This window comes from Gopherus evgoodei, chromosome 7 (genome assembly GCF_007399415.2).
Source record: "Gopherus evgoodei ecotype Sinaloan lineage chromosome 7, rGopEvg1_v1.p, whole genome shotgun sequence".
Taxonomy (NCBI): domain Eukaryota; kingdom Metazoa; phylum Chordata; order Testudines; family Testudinidae; genus Gopherus; species Gopherus evgoodei.
Window position 1 is genome coordinate 20,140,102 of NC_044328.1, and position 12,575 is coordinate 20,152,676.

Consider the following 12,575-nt stretch of genomic DNA (forward strand, 5'->3'; position numbering starts at 1 on the left):
TGAAGTTGAAGTTCCGTATGGTATTCCTTGGGACCATCATCCCATCCCTGGATCCTGGAGACTGGTACGCTGCCCTCGACATGCAGGACGCTTACTTCCATATCGCCATATCTCCCCAGCACAGGCGTTTCCTTCGCTTTGTGGTCGACCGCCAACATTATCAATTTGCGGTGCTCCTGTTTGGCCTCTCTACGGCCCCGAGGGTGTTCACGAAATGCATGGCAGTCGTCATCACATATCTTCGGCGCGGCCGCATTCACATGTTCCCCTACCTCGACGACTGGCTGGTCCGGGGCACATCGGAGCTGCAGGTCTGCGACCACGTCCGCAGGATCAGCAGCCTCTTTGCTGCCCTAGGCCTTGTGATCAACATGGACAAGTCTACTCTGCTCCCCATGCAGAGGATAGAGTTCATCGGGGCCGTTCTGGACTCTACCCTGGCCAGGGCCTTGCTACCCTTGCCCAGGTTCCAGTTGCTATCGGCCATCCATTCTGCGCTTGCAGGCAGCCCCGCTGACCTCTGTAAGAACATGTCTGGCCCTCCTGGGACATATGGTGGCCTGTACGTTCGTGACAGTGTATGTCCGACTCCGCATGAGGCCTCTTCAATCTTGGCTCATCGCGCAGTACCGGCTGGCCAGACATTCATTGGACACAGTTGTCACCGTCCCCCAAGGGGTACTGGACTCCCTTCGGTGGTGGCTGGATCAGTCCGTAGTCTGTGCAGGGTTCCCGTTCCATCCGCCCCAACCCTCGGCATCCCTGATGACGGACGCCTCAGATCTGGGCTGGGAGGCGCACAGCAGTGCTCGGAGAACTCAGGGCCTGTGGACCCCTCAGGAGCTGGACCTCCACATCAACATATGGGAGTTGAGAGCGGTCCGTCTTGCTTGTCAAGCATTCGTCCATCACCTTCAAGGTCGTTGTGTCGCGGTGTTCACCGACGACACGACGACCATGTTCTACATCAACAAGCAGGGCGGCACCAGGTCCTCTCCCCTATGTCACAAGGCAATGCGACTCTGGGAATTTTGTATAGCCCATGCCATTCACCTTTCCGCCTCCTATCTCCCGGGAGTACGAAACACTCTAGCAGATCGACTGAGCAGGTCCTTCTGCTCACACGAGTGGTCCCTCCACCCGGACGTCGCCCTCTCTTCCAGAGGTGGGGTCGTCCCCGGATGGATCTCTTCGCATCCAAGGAGAACAGGAAATGTCAGACATTCTGCTCCTTTCAGGGTCGGGAGCCCGGGTCAATAGCGGATGCCTTCCTTATCCCATGGACGACCCATCTGTTTTACGCGTTCCCTCCCTTTCCGCTGGTACACAGGTCCTCCTCAAGGTGCGCAGGGACAGAGTTTGCGTGATTCTGATAGCTCCAGCGTGGGCCAGGCAACATTGGTACCCCATGTTGCTGGACCTCTCAGTAGCCAACCCAGTTGCCCTGCCCCTTCATCTGGACCTGATCACCCAGGACCACGGCAGGCTCTGTCACCCGGACCTTCGGTCTCTGCACCTTACGGCATGGCTCCTGCATGGTTGACCGGCCCCGAGTTACACTGTTCTACCCCAGTTCGGGAGGTTCTCCTGGGCAGTAGGAAGCCTTCCACCAGGCCTACTTACTCGGCTAAGTGGAAGCGTTTCTCCTGTTGGTGTTTGGAGAAAGGTTTTCTCCCTACGGAGGTTTCCATCACCACTATTCTGGACTACATCTGGTCCCTCAAGGCCCAGGGTCTGGCGTTATCGTCCCTTCATGTTCACTTAGCGGCTATCTCCACGTTTCATCCCAGAGGGGACGGACGTTCCGTCTTCTCCCACCCTATGGTGGCGAGATTTCTGAAGGGGCTGGAACGTCTCTATCCACAGATCCGTCCTCCTGCCCCTTCATGGGATCTCAACCTGGTCCTAACTCGGCTCATGGGCCCTGCATTTGAGCCGTTAGCGACTTGCTCCCTGCTCTACCTCTCATGGAAGACCGCCTTCCTAGTGGCCATCACCTCAGCTAGACGGGTGTCGGAACTACGGGCCCTCACAGTAGATCCCTCGTATACAGTCTTCCATAAAGACAAGGTGCAGGTCACACCACACCCTGCCTTTCTACCCAAGGTGGTCTCAGCTTTTCACATTAACCAGGAGATCTTCCTCCCCGTCTTTTTCCCAAAGCCCCATTCGTCCCGCAGGGAGCAACAACTCCGCTCGCTAGATGTCCGTCGGGCGCTAGCGTTTTATGTGGACAGGACCAAACTGTTCCGCAAGTCCCCCCAGCTATTCGTGGCGGTAGCGGACCGGGTCAAGGGACTACCGATTTCCTCGCAGAGGATATCTTCCTGGGTTACCTCCTGTATCAGGACCTGTTATGATCTGGCCCACGTTCCTGCGGGCCGTGTGACTGCACACTCCACCAGGGCACAGGCGTCATCGCTGGCTTTCCTTGCCTGCATGCCGATCCAAGACATTTGTAGGGCGGTAACTTGGTCATCGGTCCACACATTCGCTTCCAATTACGCCCTGGTCCAGCAGTCCAGAGATGATGCGGCCTTTGGCTCTGCAGTGCTCCATGCCGCGACTTCTCACTCCGACCCCACCACCTAGGTAAGGCTTGGGATTCACCTACCTGGAATGGATATGAACAATCACTCGAAGAAGAAAAGACTGTTACTCACCTTTGTAACTGGTGTTCTTCGAGATGTGTTGCTCATATCCATTCCACACCCACCCTCCTTCCCCACTGTCGGAGTAGCCGGCAAGAAGGAACCGAGGAGCGGGCGGGCCGGCAGGGGTATATATCAAGTGCCATAGTGGCGCCACTCTAGGGGGCGACCTGCTGGCCCACTGGAGTTGCTAGGGTAAAAAAGTTTCCAGCAAACGTGCACGCGCGGCGCGCACACCTACCTGGAATGGATATAACCAACACATCTCGAAGAACACCAGTTACAAAGGTGAGTAACCGTCTTTTTCTGTGTGTTCATAGGGACAATATTTTCAAACATTTTTCTGAAATAAAAGCTCCTAAAGTGCAAAACAAAGAACAATTACAACTGAACCTGAGTAATTCTGGTGCATTTTAAGCTGCATTTTTGTTGAGCAGGTTCATATGAACTCAGTAACCTAGCTTATATGATGCTTTGTTTTCCCGTCTAGCATTTGAGAGTATATGGTTGCTGATCTTTGATCTCAAAGGGTTTTAGAATAAATCAGTTTTGTCTTGTCATCCTTACGATGGGGTCAGTCAGCTGGCTTTCTGCAGTCAGCATTTACGATCATGTTATACTGGGTTTGTTGTAAGTTGTCTAGCCAGTTTTTGAAAAAGCACAATGTGAGAAATTTTACTTCCTTCTTCCTTGGGAGTGTTTGCTAACATACCTGAAATATTTTTTCGACGCTATCTATTGTTTGCCTTGACAACAAAAGATTCTAGTTTTTCTAGTTCTTTCACTTAAGGGAAACTGCTGATAAGAGCACCATCTAAAGTACAGCAGTGTTTCTGAACATCTTAGCAGGTGAACTGTTTGCTCAGAGAAAAATAATCATGTTAAAATGCAGCTTACTTTTGTTTGGTTTTGGACTAATATTTATTGGAAAGCCAGTTCCTACAGCAGGTAAGTTTCAGTTTTAATATTCAGTGAGAAAGTTGCTGCAAGTTATGCTTGTGCACATAAGTCATGATTCAGAACTCTTTATTCGAGCAAAATTCTTATACAAGTCCCAGAGAAATATTGACTGCAGGATGAGGTCTGTAGATGTATCTTTTTTTCAGTGTGACAAGTGTGTAAGTATGGTGTGTTCTATTTCTGCTTCATTGGCCAGCATATATAACAAGCAGTCTTTTCTATTTTACTACCTGAACAGACTGGAATTTTGACTGTAATGATCCTAGTCAGCTTAATAATGCAATTAATTCCAATAGCCAGGTTTACGTTACTTGATTTCACTTGTAGTATGATATTGTATTATGGTAGTGCTTAGAAGCCAGGGCCTCATCGTGCTAGGCTCTGTAGAAAGTATTTGTTGTGACAGTTGGAATAACTGTAGCCATCGTCTGTGATGAACAATGGATAAAAAATTTCAGATCTTCTGTGATATGAGGGGATTCTCCCTGAAAACCGTTGTGTATTTTTGTTGTACTTCTCATTTTTTAATGTCTTTTTCATTTTCATTTAGGATTCAACAAAATAATAGTGTGTATGGACCATTACTTATCCAGCTGTATATTTGTGATTCAATTACAGTAATTTTTTGTACTTCCCTCCCCTTCTAGTATCAAGGTATAAATTAGTAGAACTTTGTTTTAAAAATTAATTTGGTGATGTATTATATCTCTTATTGTACAGCATTGTAAAGCTAATTGGATAAATGAGATGTGTTTCCACTCTAGTGCCATACTTTCACATAAACAGACTATAAGAAAATTCTATTTTATTGACACTTAATGGGGATGCTTATGGGTTAGGTGAGGGCAGGATTTTATTCAATACGTAGAAAATTAGCTTTGTTACTGGACATTTCAGTATTCAGTATTTTTACAGGTATGGTATTAGCATAAAATTATGACCTTCGATCTCTGGAGTTCTAAACCATATTCTGACCCTGACTCAATGTCCTCTGTGGGTTCCGGAAAGACACTTAGTTCATCTGTGCCTCAGGTCTCTCATCTGTTAAAAGTGGATAAAAATCAGAGTTGAAAGTAAGCCAGTACCGAGGACCGGTAAGAAAAGGTGCAGTAGCTACCAGCAAGAAAATGGAGCATTCTCTCCCTCTCTGACTCCTCCTCCTGGCTCCAGCAATATTGAGGGTCTGGAGGCCTGGCTTCACAAATTTTTTGGGGCCGGGTCTCCCCCCAGCCCCACCTGCTGGCCTCTCCGCGCCTCCTCTGAGTGTGCCCCTGCCTCCATGCACCTTCCTGGATCCTGGAACACAGCATTTCTCTCCCCGTCCCCTGCAGCTCCATGCTCCCTGACTGCATTAACTGCCACCACAGGTCCTAGTGTCCCCCTCCATTACTGCTAGGGCAGGCTGCCCTTCCCCCTCGGACCGTTTCATTTTCCAGTGGGACCCTCCACCAGTACAGCTGCCCCCCTGCCTGCAGTCACTGCTCTTGCCCCACAAGGGACAACCCAGTGAGGCTACAGTGAGGGGCAGCAGCAGGGGAGGAGGCGCACATGTGATGGCAGCCCCCCCCACAGAACGGCACCCACCACAGGGGAGGAGAGGGGGATTCCTGAACCTGAGAGGGGCCCTAAGAGCACGTGCAGTGACAGTGGGGGAGGGGTGAGTGTGCTGCTGGGGAGGGGGGGAAGAAGGGGATCCCTACCCCAGAGCTCGCTACTGCCAGCAAGGAGAGGTCTGGGGGAGTCCTTCTCTCTGGCTCCAGTCCCAGGGCAGCCTGCCTGCACCTCAAACTCATCCCCAGCCCTGCCCCGCCCTAGAGCCCACACCCCCAGCCAGAGCCTTCATCCCTCCCGCCCCAAACCTCTGTCCTAGCCCTAAGCCTTTCCAACACTCAAAACCCCATATCTCCAGCCCCAGCCCTCATCCCCATGCACCCTAACCCTCTGCCTCAGCCCTGAGTCCCCTCCCACACCCCAAACCCTTCATCCCAAGCCACACCCCAAATCTACTCCCAGCCTCACCCCACAGCCCTCACCCCTGCACCCCCTCCCTCCACACCCCCTCTTATCCCCAAACTCCCTCCCAGAACCTGCCCCCCCTCCCTCCACACCCTCCCATCCCCAAACTCCCTCCCAGAGCCTGCACCCTGCACCCCTCCTGCACCCCAGTCCCCTTCTCCAGCCCAGGGTCTGCGCCCCAGACCTCCTTCCCTGCCAAAACTCCCTCCCAGAGCCTGGGGCAGGTGGGGGTGGAGTTTGAGGGGGGCAGAGTTTGGGCAGGGGCAGGTTCTGGGCACCACCAAAATTTCTACAAACCTGCCACCCTTGCTGGCAAGAGCTGGTGCACCATACTGGGGTGGACTGGCTTCCTGAGGCAGCAATTTGAAGGGCTGGAGCCCAAAGCCCTTTAAATTGCTGCCAGAGCCCCGCTGCCAGAGCCCTGGGGTAGCAGCTGCGGGGCTCAGGTGGCAATTTAAAGGGTTCGGGGCTCCTGCTGCCTCTACCACCCGGGCCCCTTTAAATAGCCATCGAAACCCTGCCGCCGCTACCCCAGGACTCCAGCAGCAGGGCTCCAGGATGATTTAAAGGGCCCTGGAGGGTAGTGGCAGCCAGAGCCCCAGGCCCTGCTGCTGGAGCCCTGGGGCTCCATCGGCAATTTAAAGGGCCCAAGGCTCTGCTGTGGTAGCAGCAGCTAGAGTCCCGGGCCCTTTAAATCACCCCCTTTAAATTGCCCTCCAACCCCAGGGCTCCCAGCCACCTCTGCAATTTACATGCAAAATAAAATTAACAAAATACCTAAAATTTTCCAGATTGAGCCCTAAATTGAAAGATACGTGATGCTCCTTATTTTCCTTTTTTCCAATGGATGTTTAAAAGCTAGGAAGTCACTGAAATAAAGGACAACTTTATTAACTTGCACTTTGCTAATTCATACCCATAATTTGCAAACCAAATTTTCTTAGCAAAGGTTTAGTAGCAAAGAGCCGTAGTCTGATATCATACTGTTTATGAAATACAGTATACTATAGAATAAATAAAATAATAATTTTAGCATTTATATAATGCTCTTCATCTGCATATTTCCACATGGTTCTATGAATATTGTACTAAAATATTAAAACTGAATTACACTTGTCAAATAAACAATATCTATTTTGTGATATGTTAATCTCATCCTGTGTTTTGTGTACACATTATCCAAATTTGTTAATTCACAATGGTTCTCCCAGTTGGAGTTGAGTGAGTTTCTATTCTACTTCCATGTTACAATTAGACTCCAGATACTAAAATCGGGGTGAAAGGGAACCATTATTTAAAAATAATTGTTTACTACTTTCCCACATTTTCTCCTATCTTTCCACTATCAAAATATTTTCACTAGTAGTATTTTACACCTATCTGCCAGATTTTACCAAGCAACTTTAGAAATTGTATGTACTCCGTAACACTGTATTGCTACTCCTTCTTGGATAGAGTGTGGCAGCCAGGCAAATACCTAGCATGATGTGTACCCCAGAGGCATAAGGAGAGTAATATAAAATGTGGATTTTATCTATGAATTTAATTGTATGTATATTATGTCCAGGCATAATTTTCTGCCTAGCTCTGAGAAATAAAATAATATCTGGTAGACACAGATTGTTTGTATGTAAGCAGAAGTTCATGATAGATATGCTGAAATGATTCTCAAGTTAAAAACCACTAGCTAGTTAGCCATTGATACCAATAGTGAAAAAAAGAAGTCACTTTAATGCTGTGTATATCTTACATATTTACTTTGAAATAATAAAGTTTTATAAAAAAGGCTTTAAGTGAGTGTACAACCAAATGTACTTTTAGATGAAATACGAAAAATGATTAATAAAATGGTCAGTCTGTTAAGAAAAAGTATATCATCAGCATTCATATTCAGATAGTGAAACCTGATATCTGATTGAGATGTTGAAACCTCAAATGAAAGTGTTAAGGCATACTCAACTAAGAAGTATTGTAAGGTTTAGCTGCCTGACCAGAGTTGCTGGCCACTTGAGTAATCACAGAGACCTGTTAATACCTAAAAAAGGAATACACAAATTCAGCTTAGAAACATAAAGCAAAAGTGATTGTAATTGCTTGACTGAAAGGAAAAAGTCAATAGAGTTGCAAAAAGAAAAGATACATCTGGCATTCATGTCCTGCTATTGGGATTCTCAAACTGGGGTCATGAGGTTATTACATGGGAGTTGTCAGCTGTCAGCCTTCACCCCCAAGCCCCGCTTTGCCTTCAGCCTTTATAATAGTGTTAAATATTTTTAAAGGGTTTTTAATTTCTAAGCGTGGTCACACTTGGCGGTTTGTTGTGAGAAAGGGATCGCCAATACAAAAGTTTGAGAACCACTGCCTGAGCTATTTCATAAACTATCTTCTGTTTTGATACTGTACCAAATGAAAATAAAAAGGCAAAGTCATTTATTATAGGTGGCAAAGTAGTGATTTCAATAGCTGTTTGTTTCTATTGTAAGACCCTGTTTTCACTTGCATATAACTTTGCCAAACTTAAACCATTTGGACTGAAATTTTCCATGCCATTTCTGCGAAGGAGGCTAGGTTGAAATGGATTGTGTTTCCAACATTACAAAATTCTTCCATTTCTCTGAGAAGCTCTAATGCCTCCATGCACTGGAGGAGGGACTTGAAATTTGGCAAGGGGTTCCGTTGGTATCAGGGATGTGTCCTTGCCATTCTTGTGAAACTCTGCCCAAATTTGGCCAAATTATAAGTCTCTGAAAAATCTGTTTTCACATGCTAGAGTTGGGCAGATAACTTCTGTGAAGATTCAGTCTGCTCTGAGCATGCTCCATCCCTTCACAGCTCCTATGTGCTGAGTGGACTACCCATGCGCCATCCCCTGAAATTGCCCCTTCTTGCTACAGTGGGTGTTGTGTCACCATGCACAGGAACTGAGCAGGGACACCGTGTCTTGTGTTCTCTCAGTGTTGCCTTATTGCCATGCCTGAGCCATGTGTGTGATGCAGATAGGTAAGGAACAGGGTTGGGGAAAAGATGTACATTAGTGGGAATGTGGCAGGACGTTTGGTAGGGAGGGAGAATAGAAGCAGGACCAAAGGGGATCTGAAAATCAGGAAGAGATATAGAAAGAGGGGCAGACACAAAGTGTGGGGGCAGATGGGAAGGAACTGTGGATAGAGACGGGGTAGGAGTTGAAGAGGAAGATGGACAGAAGCCAAGGGGATATCAGCAAGGGAGAGGACAGGACAGGAGCTGGGGAGTTGGGGATAGGAGTAAAAAAGGGGCAGGGAGGTGTGGTGAGGTGAAGAGATGGGGCAAAGGGATCTGTAATTACCCGACACACTTCCCTGTGAACTTCAAAGTGACTCCATTATTGCTGAGTCTCTGCATTTCTTTGCTGTCTAGCAAATCACTGTGAAACAGGCAAAGTGTGTGTCTCCAGCCACCCTCGTGGTTGGTCCACATAGAAGATAACTGCCTTCTACTTCTACCAATTACTCTGTTAGCTTAAGTTGTAGATAACTTTGCTGGGGATCTAAAGACACCAACTCTGCAGATGACCCATGTTGGGGTGAGTGCAGCTCTACATGATGAAATTTCTCTTTTTAGTTTTTAAGTTTCCTGCAAACATAGGAAGTTACAGAAGGGAAAACAAAAAAAAAATCACACCATGCTACATTAAAAGAACATTATTAAGGTTGCAAAATCAAGCACTCAAAAGTTAGAAAATGCCAGAATTAATGTCACCTGTACAACCTTACCTTTTTTGTAGGCGTTATGATCCAGTTTTTAATTACATCATCACATTTTTTCCATAAGATTCCAGCCTTATTCAGCAAATCGGTGGTTATCTAGGTTTTTTTAATCCTGGTCATTTAATTTGTGGCACCATACGTTATTTACTGCACACCATCCAAACCCTGTACTGAGTACAGAATAATGAATTTCCTCATGGGCTCTTCTGTGGTCTTATCATAGTAGTATTTTAAATCTTTTCAAACATTAATGAATTTATTTTTGTACCACTCCTATGAACTGAGGGGATAGTTTACACGTGGGGGAACTGTGGCAGAGAGATTAAAGCCAAAATTGTCTAAAATGTCAACAAATTTTGGGTACTTAATTTGAGGACTTAATTTTTCAGAGTATTTAGCATGCTATAGCACTTTATTATATCCAGAGCAGAGCTCTTAGGGTATGTCTACACTGCAATTAAAAACCTATAGGTGGCCTGTGTCAGCTGACTCGGGCTTGCAGGGGTCTAGCTAGGGGGCTTTTTAATTGCAGTGTAGACGTTCGGGCTTGGGCTGGCGCCTGGGCTCTGGGACCTAAGCCTGAATGTCTACATTACAGTTAAACAGCCCCTTAGCCCTAGCCCCACAAGCCCAAGTCTACTGACATGGCCCAGCTGGGGGGTTTTAATTTCAGTATAGACATACCCTTATTGACTTCAGATGCAGTTTTGGGCACTCAGCACTTCTGCAAATCAGACCCTATGAGCCTTAAGCTGGGTACCCAAAAAATGAGGAACACATTGGCCACCTGTGAAAATTTTTACATGACTTGCCCAGCATAACATTGGAATTCTGGCTCAGACAGGGATAGAATCTATTTTACTATAGCATTCAACTAACTTAAAGATGAGACCATCCTTTCTCTTCCTGCACTTAGCTGCCTCTGATTAAACTGATTTTCAGTGGTGACCATTATGAACATACAGAGTTTGTGTATTATTTACCCTTTCTATTTCTTTAGAGATTTTACATCTTATTTTTAGGTGCATCCTCTCATCAGACATCTAGATTTACAACATTTGAAATAATTACCCCTCGAAGTTTGACAGGCAGGGAGAGACGCCACACATATTTACATGAGGTTTGTTTCTGTATCTGATATTTTTTCTGAATTATTTGTTACTATTAATATTGCACTACAGTATATATAAAAGAATACAACCTACTTTGTAGAATAGTAAGTAATCTCTTCTGATATCTTTCAGCAGGTTTCATGTTTGTGGGTGAATTATTGTGCTCTCAGAATTGGCTTCAAAACAGGCATGAGATGGTGTTCTCAGTCCACATCACACAAATCTCTAGTTCAGTTCATCCTGATTGCTACTTTTGCTGGGAATCTTAGCAGAGACAAAAATCTGAGTGAACACGGAAAACTGCCAGATGTTTCCTCTAGGTCAAATTAGATAGTATAGGGAAGTTTAAACTGACATTGTCCATGCTGTGCCTGTTCTTCAGCTAAACAGAGGACTTCAGTCATCCTAGTGCCTTTCACTGTAAACAAGAGCCCGATCATGCTTGGATTGCACAAGTAGTCCCATTTAATTCTGTGGGGCTAATTGAGTGAGTAAGGGGTGATAAATTTGACACTAAATTCCCTGTTAATGGATATTTGAGATAATATTTGCCTCCAAGTTAGAGTGTGGTTGCCACTGTATAATGGGTCAGATTTAGTCATCTTTCAGGGAACTGACCTGTAGAATCTGAATTTTAATATTGTTTATTGGGCAATGATGATTTGCATAAGGAGTGCCACAAGGCATTACATTATGGTTGGGCTTCAAAGACTTTGTTTTTACTTTACACAATGAATCTCCCTACACATTTTCTCCCTTCTTTTGTAATGAAAGTTTTAAATGAAACATCTAAGGTAGCAAGATACATTTCAACATCAGTACACATGGACTGTATTGACACTACAAGCAATAACCCAGTGTTAAACATTAATGAATTATTTTTAAGGGTTTTTTTATTTTAAGAAGGATAGTCATCTGAGAAGAATACAGATGCTGATTTTACAAAGGAAGATATAATCTTCCACATTTGCCTCCCCTTGGTGCTTTCCTACACTTTTTACAGCATAACTATTAAAATACAGCTCTTTTGGATGGGGATTTTCAAAAGTGCTGGGTGATAGCCTAAATTTGCTCCCATTGAGGTCAGCAGGAACACTCCAGTTTTCTTCCATGACAGTAGAGATAGGCCAATGCTGAGCGCTTTTGAAAAGCCCACCATTAATGACTAAGCATTGGAATTTCTAATTGGTAATCACAAAAATAATCACTCTGTATCAGCTCATTATGATAAGCTACTCCATTCTTTTAAGTGCTGCACATTCTCCATTTATCATCCCATAAAAATCATTTTCAAAAATCTTATTGTAAGTTTTATGCCAAAAGCTTTAGTAGTATGCTTAGTGTCCCGTGTTTGAAATAAGATGAAAGTTATTCTCTTTCTAGGTGTGTGGAAGGAGATGTTGTAATGAAAGATGCAACAGTGCATCCCATCACCAGCCTGGCATCATAATTTTATTACGGAGGCCCTGATTCATGGGTCCAGACAAGCTCTGCTCAGCGTAAAGTGTAGGCTTTGAGCTATCTTTGCACTCCTTGGATTATGGGCTCATTCAGGAGTTAGTTTGGTTTATGATACAGGTCAGAGCAGCCAGAGGCTGCTGTAAATATGCTTGGTTTGTCAAGAATAGCTGGAGTGCAGCTCCGTAATTGCACTAATGTTGCATCCCACAGGAGGTGACAGACAACAGTTATGCTGGCTCGTCACTGCTCAGAGAACAGAATTTGGCTGGGCTTTGGCCTAGCTTTAATTTTTCCATTATTTTACCTTTATACATTAGTAAGGCGCATCTGTTTTTGAGAGCATTAAACCCTAGACGGCTAGTCTGGATTTACCACTGCTAATGGTTATTTTCTGCTCTCCTATTAGCATAAGTTTATAATGTCACATTTCCATAAAAGTCTCTAGTAGCAGAGTATTTTAATCCTTCCACTGGTTGTTCATTTTCTGCTGTGACTTTTCCATTAAGTTTTCCTAGCTGCATAGAATGTAAAATGTCAATAAAAAAATAGCGATAAGGTGGGTGTAATATCTTTCATTGGACCAACTCAGAGTGTCCTTTAATATTTCCCTGACCTGAAGAGCAGCTCTT

General features: G+C 45.4%; 1 protein-coding gene across 1 annotated transcript in view; it reads left to right on the plus strand.

Annotated features, from left to right (window-relative positions):
- Positions 1–3,230: 3,230 nt before the first annotated feature.
- LOC115655349 (disintegrin and metalloproteinase domain-containing protein 9-like) overlaps positions 3,231–12,575 on the plus strand; it is a 37,079-nt gene continuing 27,734 nt past the window's right edge. Inside the window, exons 1-2 of the mRNA XM_030570709.1 lie at positions 3,231–3,599; positions 10,396–10,493. Coding sequence (XP_030426569.1) covers positions 3,530–3,599; positions 10,396–10,493 — 168 coding nt within the window. The 5' untranslated portion in view covers positions 3,231–3,529. The remainder of the gene's footprint in view (positions 3,600–10,395; positions 10,494–12,575) is intronic.